Below are 17,042 nucleotides of genomic sequence, written 5' to 3'. Positions count from 1 at the left end.
CTCATAATCAGTCTTGCTGCAAATAGTGGACCCAACCTTGAACCGCAAAATGAGCCTAATTCTATCCATGATATTTCACCCCAATCTAAAACTGTTATTTCCCATCCCACTCGCTATTGCCAGCTTCCATCTCACCTACATGATTTTGTATGTGATCTTCCCACCTCCCTCACAAACCACCATACTTTACTTGCTACCACTCCTCACCATTCCCCTGAGTCCACAACTTACTCTCAAGCTGCCCAATCTCCCCATTGGAAAACTGCCATGGTTGATGAACTTGCATCTCTAGATCGTAACAATACATGGACACTTATGGATCTTCCTCCTGGCAAAAGGGCTATAGGTTGCAAATGGGCCTGTAAGCTTAAGTTAAAGGCCGATGGCTCCATAGGTCGATATAAGGCTCAACTTGTAGCAAAGGGTTACAATCAAGTTGAAGGGCTAGATTACTATGACACTTTTGCTCCTATCACAAAATTAGTTACCATGCGCTACCTACTTGCAGTAGCCGCTATGAAACATTGGGAGCTACACCAACTAGATGTTAACAATGCCTTCTTACATGGAAATCTTCATGAAGAGGTTTACATGAAACCTCCCTTGGTCTCTTTGCCAATGATGATTTTTGTGCTTGCAAGCTAAATAAATCTCTCTATGGTCTTGAGCAAGCTTCTCGATAGTGGTTCACCAAATTAGTGCATGCTCTTGTTGCTATTGGTTTCACACAATTGTCAAACAACTTTTCTTTGTTTACTTCTCAACAACCCAACTCATATGTTGCTATCCTTGTATATGTTGATGATTTAATATCATTAAGAGAGATGATCCAACCCGTATTGCGTCTCGTAAGGCCTACATCAATGTGTGCTTCAAAACAAAAGATCTTGGGCCCTTACAGTACTTCTTGGGGATTGAGGTATGTTGAAAATATGTTTCTGGTTTCTCTCCCACTCCCTCTATCTCTCGATCTCCCTCCCTTCTCTCTCACTCTCACAGTCATGTCTTGATCTGCCACTCCCTCTGCTTCTCCCACTTTCATCTTTAGTCTATAGCCAAATCAAAAGCTCTTTTTCTTTCCCTCTCTCCCTTCCTCTCTCTCTCTCTATTGTTCTCCCTCACTCTCCCTCTCAGTCAATATCTATTGTTCTCCCCTAGTCTTTCTCCCACTCCATCTCTCGTTCTTTTTTTTTTATTTTTCTTACAAACTTATATAATATTAATCAGACCATATAAAAGAATTAAAGCAACCAACCACTTGTACAATACAGAAACGGAAAACCATTTTTATTTATTTTCAAATCACAGTTGTTGAACAGAAAAAGACGACTATGAGAGTGAGAGAGTGGGAGAGAGAGAGAGAGAGGGATGGAGGGAGGGAGGGAGCGAGAGAGAAACTAAAAACACTTTTTTTTTTCCAATTACTAGGATTAAAGGGCAATTTCAGTATGAGCTTTTTGTTGTGTCCAACATAAATTAAGAGTCCCATGTTGGCAACTGCCACAGAAGCCTCCAATGACATGGCGGAGTTTTTATAATTTGAAATTTTAGAATTGGTTGTCAGAGTTTTGTTGGTTTCTAGACAAACTTGTAGCCTAATGTTAAATGCATAGTCGTCTCTAATTATAATTTTTCCTAATTTAAAACTAATCCAAAAGCAAAGTTATTTTCTTATCTAAATGGTGAGTCAACGATCCAACTTTTCAAAGAAACCCATGATGTCATAATTGAATAATAAATATTTAAAAAAAGATAGAACACCAAAAGTGAAAATGTATAGAATTTTGTCGAAAACTTTTGAGAACATTTCTAGTGTTATATACTCATTATATTAAATAAAAATAATTGTTAAATGGAATACAAAATTTAATAATAATAATAATAATAACAATAATAATTTATTATTATTATTACTATTATTATTGTTATTTTCAACATGAATTTAAGTTTATTTTTAATCATATTGTTACTTTTGTTAATTTTCAATTTCTATCTTAACTATGATATATTTAAAATTCATTTAATTAATATGAAGAAAAAATTTTCACGTGCAACGCATGTGCTTAATTACTAGTTTTAACAAAAAGGAAAGAATAAAGAATGTGTTGAACCATTCATGTTTACATACATAAAGCCAAGAGTCATTTGGCCACCATGTTCTAGCTAGCGTCATACACCTCCGACCCATAACAACACATAGATGACAATTTTCATGGGACCGACACAAGGTATATACATAAAGCCCCATTTGTTTTTTGGTAAGTTACTTACTCGGGTAAATGTATTTATTCAGATAAGTTTTTTTTTGGAAAATATTTATCGGGTAAGTGCATTTACCTATATTCTTTTATTTTTTGGATAAATAAGGAAATGATGATTTTAGCCATGAAAAATCATTTTTAAAATGGTCAGTTTTGTCCCATCCAAGTGTTGACAATTTTCCTAGATGAAAAAGTTACCCACCTGGGAGATGGATAGTTATACACAAAAATATAAATTTTCCATGGATCCCACATAAATTTGGAAAAAAAAAGACATAAGTATCTTGGTTCCCCCTCTCAAAATCCAAAAAAAAGTGGGCTCATAGGGTAACAAAAATGCACTATAGGGGCATAAAGGCATGGTTTTTAAAATCAACCCGGTGACCAAACCGGTTAGGGGTCCGGCTACCAGGTTGAACGGTTCGACCGTTCGAATCGAATGCTTGGACCATTCTGACAAAAAAAATATAAAAAAATAAACAAAATAAAATACGGTCAAAACCATTTGAACGTGCCAAACGGTTCGAATGGTTAACCGCCTGGTTCAACAGTTCGTTGACCAAAATGAACGGTTTTGGGGGGAAGTCCGGTTTTTGGGGAAAACAGAACCAGTCACTTGACCGGTTCCCGATTTTGTCGGTCTGACCGTCCGGTCTGGTCCGGTTTTGAAAACCATGCATAAAAGTATATTGTCCTTTTACTAGCTTTGTGCTTTTTTGCATCATTACTACTCCATGTGGCTGAAGGGTGCCAGAGGCGATGAATCTTGCAAGGGTAACCAGCTGATCTGTAGGCCCACTTCAGTTCCAACACCAAGACAACCCAAGTTGGTCCAGTCTAAATCAAGTAGGCACAACATTGTAAACACATTCAAGGTGCACTTAGAAAAGATTTTGACACTTGTCCCTTAAAATACCCCAGCCTACCCTTGGAAAAGATAATAAAACCACTTTTAACAGTTGTCAAAATATTTATCAAGTATATTGTGCGATTAGATCTGAATAGAAAAGCGAATTGGGTTTGCTCTTCAGAGTTTAGAGTTCAGACATCCAAAAAGGAAAAAATTAGTTATAGGGATAAGTGGACTGCAATCCACCTCAGAATTATGAAATTGCCGCCCCTTCCTAACTTACTAGTAGCCCCCCTATAAACCACATGTTGCCTGTGGATTTGGCATCAATCCACGGCCAGGATTCCGTCCACCCCTAGAAATCTTAGCTCCACCCTAGGGTCGGACTGAACTATAAAAAACCCTGCTCATTTGGAAAGGCAAGAATGGATGAAGCAGAGGGACAATGCATCAGGCTGTGCTCGATAGTCTGGATTGACAGTCCCGATCAGGTAGGTACAAAGTTGTAAGCACGTTCAATGGGCACTTAGAAAATTTTTTGACACCTGTACCGATCAGCTATTGTGCCCATTGATTAGACCTCCAGCTTTAGACACAGACTCCACATATCTTCAAGCAGTCGCCAGTCGGCTTCATTGGTTGCCCAATGCCCAACACCAGATGTGGGCTGTACATGGGTTCACAACCCATTTCGTTAATGGGTTGGTATGGGCACCCAACCCATGTTGTTCTTTATTAATAATTAGTATAAGAAGACAAAACAAAATCCAAGAGGCTGACTTTGCCTGGTTCATATAATACTTTATTTTTGCCTTGTACCAAGAAAGATATAACAATTTGTAATTGTTTAATTAGTATGAGGCACAGTGGCACAGATTGAATAGAATTTTGGTCTTCAGAAATTGACAAGAGATCGGTACGTGACGCCGGGCTGCCACCCGGCCGGAATTGCATCGCTCGCTACCAGAGTATTGCCAGATTCAAGCGCCTTAAGCCTGAGAGAGAAGGGAGCTCGCAACTCAGAGCCAGAGTTCAGCTTCCAGGCTGCACCCCACGACTGCTGCATGGGAAGCCATGTATCCGAGTCCATCGCCTCTCGAAGATCAACCCCACCCAGATCGCCATCTCCATCCTCAAACTCAATTACAACAGCAAAATAGTAAGAATTGGAACCAGCGTCGACATGGAAGGCCACGGATACCCCTGGATATTTACACTGCACTCTGACATCCACGCCATGAACCAATAAAAAAACAACATATATAACAAGATTACTACTAGTCATGACTTAAATGTATATCATAGAACACAACAATCTTAATTAATTATGCTGTTAAAATGGATGGAGAAATTAAACAGAAGTCCACATATTGTATTGGCCGGAGAGGCAGCACGATAAGGTGGTGGTTGTACATCAGTTAGTGGGTTCCACCAGGACAATCGCATAGAATAGTTTTGCTTCTCCAAGCAACCTTAATTTCCTCGAAACATTTCAACTCCTTGTCTAAAAATGGAACTTATATAACCTAATTAGCCTGCAAATCGATTAAGGATGATTATAAAGCATCTAAACCCATGTTCCTGAATTCTGATAATTTCTCTTTTGTTTTTTTTGTTTCATCATCGTTTTCCGTAGAATGCGAACCTTTGATACTGTATCTGTAAAAGCCCAGCGTTGCGTAGTTGATTGCTTTGGCCAGAAATCGCCATTGCGCCAAATGCAGTTCCGCTCATATCAAAATGAATCGACTCTGAGAGACACGGGCCCCCGGGGCACTCGTCTGTAATTACTACAGTCACCGGATTCCCTGAGCACGCTGCATTATCTGTGCATTTCACCTGATACGGAACCCATAAGGCTTCAGTTTGGACAAGCAACAAACAAGTGATTAAAGAAATTAAATAAAATGATATAACTCTTCAGCTCTTTTCTGAAACCCATTTAGAAACTCTAGTGTAATGTGGATAGAATGTAAACCATTCAGTAATGCTGCTTCACCTGATAACAAGCACCACAGCCTTTGCCGGACTTAAATAGAGAAGGACCTCCAGCTGATACCATGGAGGAGAAGGGAGCTTGCTCCACAGAATTCCCATACCCGCAAGCTCCACCTACACAAGTTAAAAAGAAAAATTAAACAAGTCAGGGATGATTATTTCACCTCTTTCTCTCTCTTGTATACACAAACACAGACATACACATGCAAACACATATTACCATCGCTTCCAGCACCATCAGGGCCTCCATACCATGTGGCTCCACCCAGTAACCAACTGGAATTACTGTTAGAGGCATTAAGAAGTTTGCGATTGGAGCAGCAGCAGAAGTCTAGGTGGGGCAAAAGAGAAACAAGAGAAAAGAAAAGGAAGGAGGAGAAAGCCTGAGGAAGTATAGAAGCCATGACCACTTTTCTGATAATCAGGCACTACTTAGAAATCCACTAAAAAGAGCAGGTTATAGCTCAGTTGTGTTGATTGGTCTGACAGGAACTAGAAACTGACTTGTATGCATGGACAAATGGAATTGTCTTTTTCTTTCTTAATTTGCAGTACTGAACCAACCTCGTGAGAGACCGTGTGTTGCCTCCCACAAGTTATCTCATTATTAATTGGGTGGCGATCCAACACACATGAGGTGGGTGAATTCAATCAGTGGATTGACCGAGATCGGCTTCCGTCCGGACAATTCCGTGCCCACACCGTTCCAATCGCCTTTTGCAACTTTACATTCGAAATATCTGCTTTGCCCCGATCAAAGCCGAACTTTGACCAGATGGTGTTTGTAATTAAGCAAATTAATTCCTGTGTTGAGAAAATGCCCCTTTATGCGGTGCCCCTTCATTCAATCAACATCCTATATATTAATTGTCTATCATTGTTGAAGCCTATTTGTAATTTTCAGGAGGAGAATATGCTTTGAGGGTCTAGTTATTTTTTATCTCTTCATTAATTGTTAGACAATTCATAATTGTAACCAGATTATAATGACGCCACAATATTTCCTTGAATTTTGGTTTGAAGGGAAAGGTAGAGAAAGAAAGGGAAACATAGATTATAAATATTTCCTTGAATTTTTCTTCCTTTTCCTACTTTTTCCTTCAAATCAAAGGCAGCCTTAAATTGTTTGAATGGTAATATAGAAGAAATAAGTTGGTTTTAGAATTAGAGTTAGTGTACGGATATATGAAAATAAATACAAATTAAATATTAGAAGAGGTTCATTTGTGGAATCTTCCCAAAGGGGGTCACGGGCTACAACCAAAATGGGTACAAAAATAGATGTACCTAGTTGCGGTCCCTATTTTAATCAGTTGTCTTATGAGTTATCTAGGCCTGTCAATGGGGCTGGGTCAACCCGGCTACTAGAACCTTTCCGACCCTATTACACAAGGTCTAGGTCTTGGTTCTAAGTCCCAATTATATGTACAAATAGAAGAGACCTGTGTTGTCCCAATTTTATATATATATTGAGAAGATGAGCCTTATTATAAATGTGTCTGGGTCTTGTGGGCTTCAAAAGAAATGGGTCTTTTGAAACCAACCAAATCTAATAAGCAGGATTAAAATTAGGGGTGAGACTTGGGTCGGATTGGTTCTGCTATTAATTTGTTAAAATTTCAGTGGATGCGAACCCTAACCTGAGACTGTAAATGAAATTCTTTCAGTCCTAATTAAAATTTAAAATGGGTCAGTTCTCGACCTGTTATTATATATCAGGACCACCAGGCATTTATATTCTCTCAGCTTATTTCTAATTGGGTAATACCATATCATATGGACCCAAATTGAAGTCGATGACAGGTTTGATTTAACTTAATTGGATTTGGACCCAGACCCAACTAACCGGGTCCTTATACAATGGATAGCTGATATCCAATAACACACACCCCTGGCCCCGGGAAGTTCAACCTTGTCCAACTCTGGACAAGACGTCTTTGTCCAATTCGCAGAAATGGAAGGCGGTTTGCTGTCATAGTGTGGGGCCCACTTAAACACTCCTCCTAATCCTGACCCGCCATCCGAGGAGATTACATACAGTGGGTGAGTGATTCCGACAGATACCATTAACTAAATTTGCGGTTAAATGAAAGCGAACCTTCCATTGACGCTGCCGTTAATGGTGGTTATTGGCCGTTGAATCCTCGGTGAATATTGAGTTTGATCATGTTTGATACGTCTGCATGTGATCCGACGTTCGGGAAAGGAAAGGATTCTTTTCTGACACTATAAATTGAAAATTAACGGCCCAAAAACATGATACCGGAAAAAAACTTATAACCAAACAACCGACGTGGGTTTTCACCAAAATTAATAGGCGTCTATTTGACATTGTTATAGTTGTTCTAGAAATCCGCGCCACATTAGTGCTACAGTGCTTTAGGAAATGGGCTTTTGTTTGGATTCCTTAAAAATTGGAAAGGTATGGTTTTGAGTAATACTAAGTTTGGTGTTTCCAAAACACTGCTGCATTTTTACTCCAAAACGTTTTCTGAAGCATTGCTAAAAACGTTTTCTAAAGCATTGGTGTTTCCTAAAGATGCAGCTCACTGCTAAAAACGTTTTCTGAAGCATTGGTATCAAATAGAAAAAGTTGTTACTCCAAAAAACATTTTACTTAAACGGTAACATTCTAAACAAAAAATAAAGCAATACTATTTTTTTAAAAAACAATGCTTCCAACTCACACATCACCAGCACTATTTATTTAAAGCATCATGCCAAGTATATACTAGATTTTTTTTTTTAAGACAAATTCATTCATCAGGCAATAAATGACCATTTAATCTTCTTCTAGGACATAATTGCTCAGTCCATGTTTGTTCATCTCTTTTGATGGGATATTTATTTTGTATTACTATTTGTTCTGTGGGCTATAAAGCTTTAGGAGCATTGTCCAGCATAAAAAAATACGTGATCATTGTAACACTTGCTTTTTGGACTTAATAACCAACTATTATGGGTGATTCCAAATTTGTCTCACTGCTATGATTGCTCTGCAAAATAAGAGTCTGAATTAAACCCGTAACACCCCAAGTGTAGTTCTTTTTTTTCTTTTTCTTTTTTTATCAGAGTATGACTGTATTAAACCGCTAATATTTTCTTATAAAAAAAGCTTATTTCAGTTTGCTAGGGTTCTCGTCTATTTCCTCTATTTTCTTTGTTTCGTAGTTTATCTGAATGGGAATGAGTAAACAACCTATTTTTTAGGAGCCATTCGATAACAAATGGGTGGCTGAACTGAATCACCCAAAAAAATCTGATTCATGCACCTGCAGTTATCTATTTGCTTTGGAAATACACTATGAATCTCAGATTTGTTTTATACTTGTATTTTCTTTAGTTGTACCCATGGTTTTCAAAATCAGACTGGACCGAAAAAATTGGGAATCAGTTAGGTGACCAGTTCCATTTTCCTCAAAATTGGATTTTCTCTCAAAATCATTGATTTTGGTCAGCAAACCATTGAATCGGGCGATTAACTATTAAAACGGTTTTGACCGTTTTTATTTTTTTATTAAAACGGTCCGAACATTCAGTTCAAATGGCGGACCGTTCGACCCAATAACCAGACCCCTAACCGGTTCGATCACCGGGTCAATTTTAAAACCCATAGTTATACCATAAATTAAACTTCTTGCATGGTAGTACTATCATATACCAAATATCTTTGCATGCGCTTACAGCCCACAAATTAAGCTTTTACAGTCAACTATTTGTTCCGGGAATACACTATGAATCCCATATATGTTTTATAATTTTATTTTTTTAGTTGTTTCAAGATTACCATAAATTAAGCTTCTTGCATGGTAGCACTATCATATACCAAATATCTTTGCATTGGCTTACAAATTGGACCACAAACTACACAATTACAATTGAGAACATGAATTTTCGTTGATATTTGAGTTCTTAGACAATGAGTTGCTTTTGTCCTTATATTTTCTTTCCAGTATATGGAATTCCACTATATGTTATTCACCATGATTGCCATGGCAATGAAGATACCAAATTAGAACCACAGAAACACCCACCGCGATATCATTTGCGTTTGACATTTTAAATAGGTTCAAACCAATATCATTCACAACCCTACAACTTGCAGAGCATTTCGGTTATGCAATGAACCATCTTCCCAGCAGAGTAGCAACTTATTGCTTATTGCAACCATCCAAATACGCATGGGCCTAAACATTGCATAACAATCCGTTCCAACATCCATTCAACATAAACAGGGAAATCCATTTTGAATTAGAAAACACTCGTCTTTAACCATAATGTGCTTCATTGTTTTGTTCCAGAGACTCCTTCCTACATACTCCTGAAATCCAGAATAAGAAGACCAGCCGAAGCTCACTTAGGCACTGGCGGAACTAATTTTGTTCTTCTGACAAAAAATGGAATTGGCTTGGTTGGGGCAGGCAGGCAGGCAGGCACCCTAGAGACTGGATCTGCTTCTCACACCTGGCGCCTCACATACCATTCACCCAAGTGTTGTCGGCGCTGTAATTGAAAAAGAAAAACACCCAGGTCCAAGCATTTGCGACTGATCGAATCGGATGTCGATCTTGAAGGAGAGATTGTAGAATCTGACAATGATGGGAGATGAAAGAGACAACCAGGAGCTCTGAAATTATAATTTACCTTTACACATAAAATCTATGCATTCTCTAGAAGCCAAAGCCATTAAGAGAGCTTATAACCATATATGCGAACGCAACAACGAAGCGATCAATCGAAGAGATGCCTTGTTGTCTAGTAAAAGCCAGAAAAGATTTTCCTCCGCCTATACCCGCCATACCCATAAATTGACACAAAAATGATGCACCGAGGCCTAACATAATCCGACGATGTGCTCTGTTTTCCGCCGCTCAACCTTTTTAGTTTCACTAAAAGATGAAAAGCATCGACACAACACGTAAAAGCAGAGTAAGAGGCACCTGCCAGAAATGGTACTCCGTGTTGCAGCGCGTAAGCAAGACGAAGGGCCAATATGATAATATGAAAGTGAACTCATCGAATCGAATCGGATGTCGATCTTGAAGGAGAGATTGTAGAACTTGACAATGATCCTCCGCAAAGGGTGGATCCCAAGAGAACCGAACCCTGATGCTTCTAAGCAACCAAGGCACATGCAATGGAAGTAATTTTAGAGGGTACGTTTTTACTTAAACATCTATGAAATCCTTTTATTTTCTAATTCTTTTATTTGTTATTTGGTATGTTCTTTTTAAAGCTGATGGGGAAACCGATTTTCATCTTCTAGTGTCTTGCCAATTTGCAAAGTCTATTTGGGAGTGGACTTCCTCTTTTTTTAAGTGTATTTGGATTCCTCCCTCAAATTTGCAAGGCTTTTTTTATCCTTCTTTTTTCAGGTGGCGTATGAAAAGGGGAAGGACCATGTGGAAAGGATTGAGGGCAACAGTATGTTGGTCTTTATGGGAAGAAAGAAACTCCGAGATTTTATCTAATGTAGAGAGAGGTGCTAATCGAAAAGCCGAGGGCCTTGATCCACATAAGGGTTGTTTAGTGGATGAAGTCCCTAGAGATATTCACAGATTATCTAGTGGATGACATCGGAAGTGGGGCGAGATTGCTAGTTGTACCCAGACTAAAACAGAGATGAGTGTGCCTTGGACTCCCCCACCTACAAGTTTCATAAAATTAAACTTTGATGGAAATAGCAAAGGGAATTCTAGACAATCAATGATTGGGGTGCTTTCAAGGATGAGAATGGAGTTGTTTTTGCCATATTCTCAAGCCCAATTGGAGTGGGTGACTCTCTTAGAGTTGAGATCCATGCAGTTATGGAAAGTGTCCAGAAAGCTACGGAGATGAATATCAGAAAACTCATAATTGAAGGGAACTCGGAGGTGGTGATAGGGTGGTTGAATAAAGAAGATAGTGGTTTATAGAGTTATAGCAATTTGAAGAGGAAATTTAGATGACTGGTTGGAGAAATGGAAGTTAAAATCAGTTGGATAAAAATATCAACTAATTCTTTTGCTAATGGGTAAACTAAACAAGGGGTGGATAGGGATTCCATGTTCTGGGCACAAATGTAATTTAATTTTCTTCTTTTCTGTTTTCTCTTTCTCTCTTGTTTCTTCTCTTGGGGCTCAAGATGTTATTGGAAGATAAGAAAGTTTGTCTTCCTCTCTATAATTTTATTGTGATAATTAATAAACTATATTATTGTTCAAAAAAAAAAACAAATTGTCACTAGAGGCAAAATACCGGGTACTAATCAGAAATTTTCCCTTTTTTAAATGCATGAATTAATAGTAATGGTGGCTAAGTAATAGCTGATATTATTAGTCTCGTTGTGAGTGAAGCACCCTATCAGTTGCTACTACTATCATAAGTCTTAGTCTAAGAGAGGAACCAAACTAGAAGGCCTCACATGATAGAAAAATACCATTGTTACATACACATGTAGCAAAGATCAGAATTGTGCTTAAGAAGACAACAAAGGTGAGTTCTCATGGTTTGATACTAATAACATGTCACAACAAGAAACATAGGGGTCTTTGATGGAAGATGCTTAAGATTCTAGATTCTCTTGTGCAACTGAACTACTTCCAATGAGCCAAAATGATCAAGGTAATAGGTTTGATTGAGAATTAATCAAGTATAGTCAACATCCACATCAAATGATCAAGGTATGCCATACATTAGGCAATAATCTAATGGATAGGATATAATTCACTATGAAGTTGTCCAAAATCTGTTCAATCGATCCCACATGATGGTATTAGGAGTACAATATGGGTTGGCCCAACCTGAGCCCAGACCCTCCCAATTCAAAATTTTATATAGGATTGGCTTGGGTTTTTGGTCCTTAAACTAGGCTCAGGCTTAACCCTTAAGTAGCTCAAACCCAACCCTAACTAAACATATTTATATCAACTTTTAGTCTAGGTTGATTAACCAACATAACTTGGCCTAGGCCCCAACCCAAGTAAATCAATTTTAGTGGGGGCAAAGCCTGGGTTGATATATTCATATCCACTTTTAGTTTGGGCTGATTGACAAGCCTGGCCTAGTCCCCAACCCAACCTGTGCATCAAATATAGTGTGGGCTGAGCTTGGGTTGATATATTTATATCAACTTTTAGTCTAGGCTGATTGACCAACTTGAGCTTGGCCTAAAACCTAACCCAACCAAAATGCATCAAGTTTCAGTACTAGCTGAGCTTGGATTGGACAGGACAGACTTGGCCCAAGCTTGGGTCTTAAGCCTAATTCTTAGGGTTGGGCCTGGGTTAAATTTAAATTTGGCCCTGCCTTCCCTACACCCCTAGCCAATAATGGCGTCTATAAGGAAGTTGACAGAGAGCATATCAGCATCATCACGGAAATCTGGCTTGAATGAGCATAGCCCAGGGTCCGTCCACGCATCCAGATTCACACCATTTCTAACAATCCAAAGGCAGCCAGAACAGTGGGGCAACAAGAATAAAACTAAACCTTTGTGATTAGGGAAAGCTAATTTGTATAAACATGCGAAGTAAACCCATTAAGAGGGGAAGAGAAAATTCTGTAACCATACATTAGAATCCAACTGAGAACAAGACTAATTTAACTTAGTTATTTATATTAGGGGGTGGGGCTAGGAAATTGTAAAGCCGGATCTGTTGTCCGCCATGTGCGTAACTTTCTATGTAATTAATCACAATTATTTATTTATTTATTTATTTATCACTACCATTGCGCTATTAGTAGTGGCTTAGATTTCTATCATTGAGTTGTATAGGCCTAGAAAACTCACATTTCTGTTTCTCCACAAGGCTTAAATTAGAGGGTGTTCTGTAATGGCAGGATCAATTCACATCACACTATTATTTACAACTATTCTGAACTGTAGACAAAATTATGTAGATAGAAATTGTCTACACCCACAAGGGCATTCTACAAGTGTAATGTGGTTTGCTCCGAACCACACCTATTGATTTCATATATCTCATGTACAACGTGTGGGATAATTTATATAATTGATCATGTAAAGATGCAAACAAATCGGATCAGATTCAAATCAAGGTATATATGAATACAATATGGTAGTAGAATCCACGATCTAATCCGACTGAATCTCACAAACTATTATTAGAACTTGAATCCGTTAAGGATGACAAATATTTGAATCTAACTCGATCCAAATAGTATCGGATATGGGTGATTCAAATCAGATCCGATCCAATCCAAAAATCAGACAATCGGATTTCAGATTGGATCGTGATCCGATCCATTTGCACCCATATGATCATGAATGAAAAAGAACAATAATTTAAGCCAAAAATAATTTGAAATAATAATATCAAAATAATAGCATATAAAACAAAACACCAATAAGTAATTATTAGTAAATATAAAATAAATATATTTGTCATTATAATATTATCTTCAGCAATAAATAATATAAAAAATTATTTTATATAAATTAAAATACGTTAAAAGATTAAATAATATGAGAGTAGTTGGACCAATATAATACAGATGTGTTACACCGAATCTTTCCCACAAGCTGTTCACACCATAGTGAGGCCCATCCACGAGAAAATATTATGGATGATAAATTAGAGTATGATACCTCCCTGCCCATGCTATTTTTTGGATGAAGACCATTCACACACAGCAAAACACCACATTCTACCATGGATAGAACCAAAACAGTCCCGTCCACAATATTTTCACACTAACGAATGCCCTCTTAATTGTTAGGTAGCCAAAATCTGGCCCAAGTCTAAACCAAATCCCAACTAAAACCTCATTCAGATTAACTAAACGTGATGACTATATCATAGGCTATGGAACCAATGGTAATGTCCCATGCCAATAATAAAGTACATGGGCCCACAACCATTCAATCCCTTACTATGGACCCCTTGTATTTTATGACTGATGGGACAACTTCTTTAGGGCCCAAGTTACACTCCCTTGGACTTGGGTTACCAAAATGTTCCCTAGTCATCATGGGATTGATTTCAATCCAAGAACCCTGCCATGTTGTCATGAGGCTAAATGTTGAAGCCCCGTGTAGAATCCAAATGTGCTGAGTAAGCCTATGTGACAAACCAACAACACAAGAAAAATGCAACACAATGGCACACAAATTAGTAAAGAGGCATTATGTATTGAATTAATGTGTTAAGTACAAGCACACAATTGATGTATCAAGGGGCCCCATGCTTAACCTTTACACCTTAGTTCCCTTCTATCTACCTCCCCCTTTGAGAGAAGGATATAACAAGATTGTAAAAAATCATATTGATAATTACAATGTTGCTATTGGCAGTCCCCTACATGCAAAATACATATATTGCCCACCCAAAACACACACAAAGACACTTGGTTGGCATGCTGGTGGTGTGATTGAAGGATTTGATTCTGATAACCTCCCTCACTCAATTTGATCTACATCCTCGGAGATTGGCTTCAAATTGATCAGTTGTTTTGCTAGTGAGAGAGGATTCTTCTACTAGTCCATGAAAATCGAACTTCCTAGGGCTTGGGATGTAGGCTTGAGGATTGTTGATGGTTCGGGGTGTCCTACAACTAAAGTTTGGGTTAAGTGCTTGGAAAATGGCATGAAGGTAGGCCATGAGAAGAGTGGGTTTGTTCAAGTGATATGTTGAGGCCAAGTTTGGTGTGGTTGAGGCTTTGGATGGTGGGAGTGTTGATTCTCATTCTGCAATTCTCAAAGGTGTTTCCTCAAAAGGCTACTACAAGTATTGGGTCGAGACCATGTTGGGCTATGATACGTAATTGGTGTGGTTGGCACTCTCTCTCCACGATTAATTTGGTAGTAGGTGGATGTGTTGTTGTAGATGGCCTTGGGTCTTCTTGGTGTCTTCTTCGTTGGGTGCTTGTTGTGTTGATGCTAGTGCAAGAATGTTTTCGATGGAAATGGCTTCATGTTGACTTCCCGATCTGTCCTTGTGCTAGTGTGAGATGTTTGAGTGGGGATCTTCTTTGTTGTTGGTGTAGCGCTAACTCTATGGGTGGCTCCTTCCTAATACAACTATATGGCTGAAAGTTGCTTTTCATGTACCTTGACTGTAATTGTCCCTGGGATCATGCAAGGGGATTGTTCATCTAAGATGAGTAAGCTATCAACCTATGGCATGAGGGATGCTTCCACTTGTGTCAAAAACTCCATTCCAATGACAACTTGGAGCTCTACTCTACGAGCCATTCCTTCCACTACCTTGGGCTCCGAGTTGATGGCCTTGATCCAACTTGATTGTTTGGTGGTGGTCAAGCCAAGTCACTTTGCCTTGACAAGGGAGATGAGGTTGTGAGTTGTACTAGTATCTAACGGGGCATGAGTCAACGTCCTACTAAGGGTGATGTCTACATATTTCAGCCCCTAGTGGGCCTTGTTGGGCTGTTTAGATGTGGCATCTTTCTTGACCATGGAATTTATAAGTTGTAAGGCACCTACCATTGGCACTTGTGCGGGTTTGTCCTCATCACTCTCTTCTTTAACACTGAGTTTGAAGAAGAGGGCATTGATTTTCTTATACATCGGACATTTACTGGTCCAATGCATTTCGTTGCAAATGAAGCAAAGCGAAAGAGGTGTTGTGGGTCTCTTGGTTTACTTGTAATTTTGGGAGTTTTGTAGGGGGAGTGTCAACGGTATTAGAAAATCCGATTTCAAATTCGAGATTCAACATAATCAAATCAAATTTGGATAATTCAAATATCTAATCGGTCAAATTCAGATATCCTATTCATATCAAATAGCTAATTGGATTCGAATTCGGATTGACCCAATTTGATTCGATAAATATATGAATTCGATCGATTATTTAATTCTTATAGATAATATATAAAATATTTAAATATTTTTATATAATTTATATAAATATATATAACAATTAAATTATATAAATAATTTATATATTTATATACTTTATATAAATAAAATATTTATTTTATATATTTATTAATTACCTAAAATAATTATCGAATATTTAAATGTTTAATCGAATTCAAATTCGAATATTAATTTTTAATATTCGTCAGATATCGAATTTTCTAATTAGATTCAAATTCGAATTTTGTCTTATTCAATTCGAATTCGATCTGTTTACACCCCTAGCTCCTTGTTGCTGATTGATTGGATTGTTGGGGTACAATTGTTTTCCCCAAGAAGAAGTCAATTGTAGGTTACCCCAACTCAAGCTATTGGTACGTGGGCTAGTTGGCTAGTGGTCTTCATCAAGCTTTTTTGTATTAACAAGTTGCTTGGCCACAGCCATGGCTACTGCTAGGTCTTTCACCCCTCGCTATTGTAGTTCAAAATCAGCCCAAGGTTTGAAACCATCCATAAAGTTAAGCAGGAAACTCTCACTTGAAATATCAGAGATCTCAAGCATCAAGGCCAAGATTTCTCGGATGTAGTTGTGCAACGAGTCCTTGTGTCCAAGGTTCTTCATCTTCCTCCATGCAAGGTACTTAATGTTCACATGGTAAAATTATCGTTTGGTCTCTCACTTGAAATCGACCCAGGTATTGAGGGTGCGTGTGTCACGCTCAATGTCCTAACAACACCTAGAAATGGCAATTTCACCTGTCCCCTTGGGGCTCCGCCCTACCCCACCCCGTTGGGGTGGGTTTTTACCACTAATTGGGGTTCTTTGTAGGTTTGGGGAAAACCCAAAACTCTAGGGTCGGGGATAGGGTGGGGACGGTATTTGTCCATTCCACCCTGACTATATTATAAAACATAATATATAATTATTAATATATCCTAATAATCTAATATATATTATTATGTATTATATTATACTACATTATAATACATAATATAAAATAGTTCTAGGTAGATTTCAAAAAAATAAAAAATAAATAAATTAATAAGTATACAAGTAAGAATGATCAAGAAGGAGCAAAGTCGAGGACGGGGATTGGCTAGGAATTTTAGA

General features: G+C 38.1%; 1 protein-coding gene across 1 annotated transcript; it reads right to left on the bottom strand.

Annotated features, from left to right (window-relative positions):
• Positions 1 to 3,874: 3,874 nt before the first annotated feature.
• Positions 3,875 to 5,682, bottom strand: LOC148848519 (expansin-B15-like). The gene is made up of 4 exons (XM_088951846.1): positions 5,330 to 5,682; positions 5,111 to 5,223; positions 4,757 to 4,950; positions 3,875 to 4,334 (listed from the first exon to the last, which is right to left on the bottom strand). The coding sequence occupies exons 1-4, from the start codon at positions 5,511 to 5,513 to the stop codon at positions 4,007 to 4,009; spliced, it is 819 nt and encodes a 272-aa protein (XP_088807972.1). The 5' UTR covers positions 5,514 to 5,682; the 3' UTR covers positions 3,875 to 4,006.
• Between the last annotated feature and the right edge of the window lie 11,360 nt (positions 5,683 to 17,042).

Source organism: Nelumbo lutea, chromosome 6, assembly GCF_056320005.1.
Source record: "Nelumbo lutea isolate HS-2025 chromosome 6, American lotus-T2T, whole genome shotgun sequence".
Classification (NCBI taxonomy): domain Eukaryota; kingdom Viridiplantae; phylum Streptophyta; class Magnoliopsida; order Proteales; family Nelumbonaceae; genus Nelumbo; species Nelumbo lutea.
The sequence above is the reverse complement of the archived record's forward strand: the minus strand, read 5'-3'. Positions and strand labels throughout refer to the sequence as shown.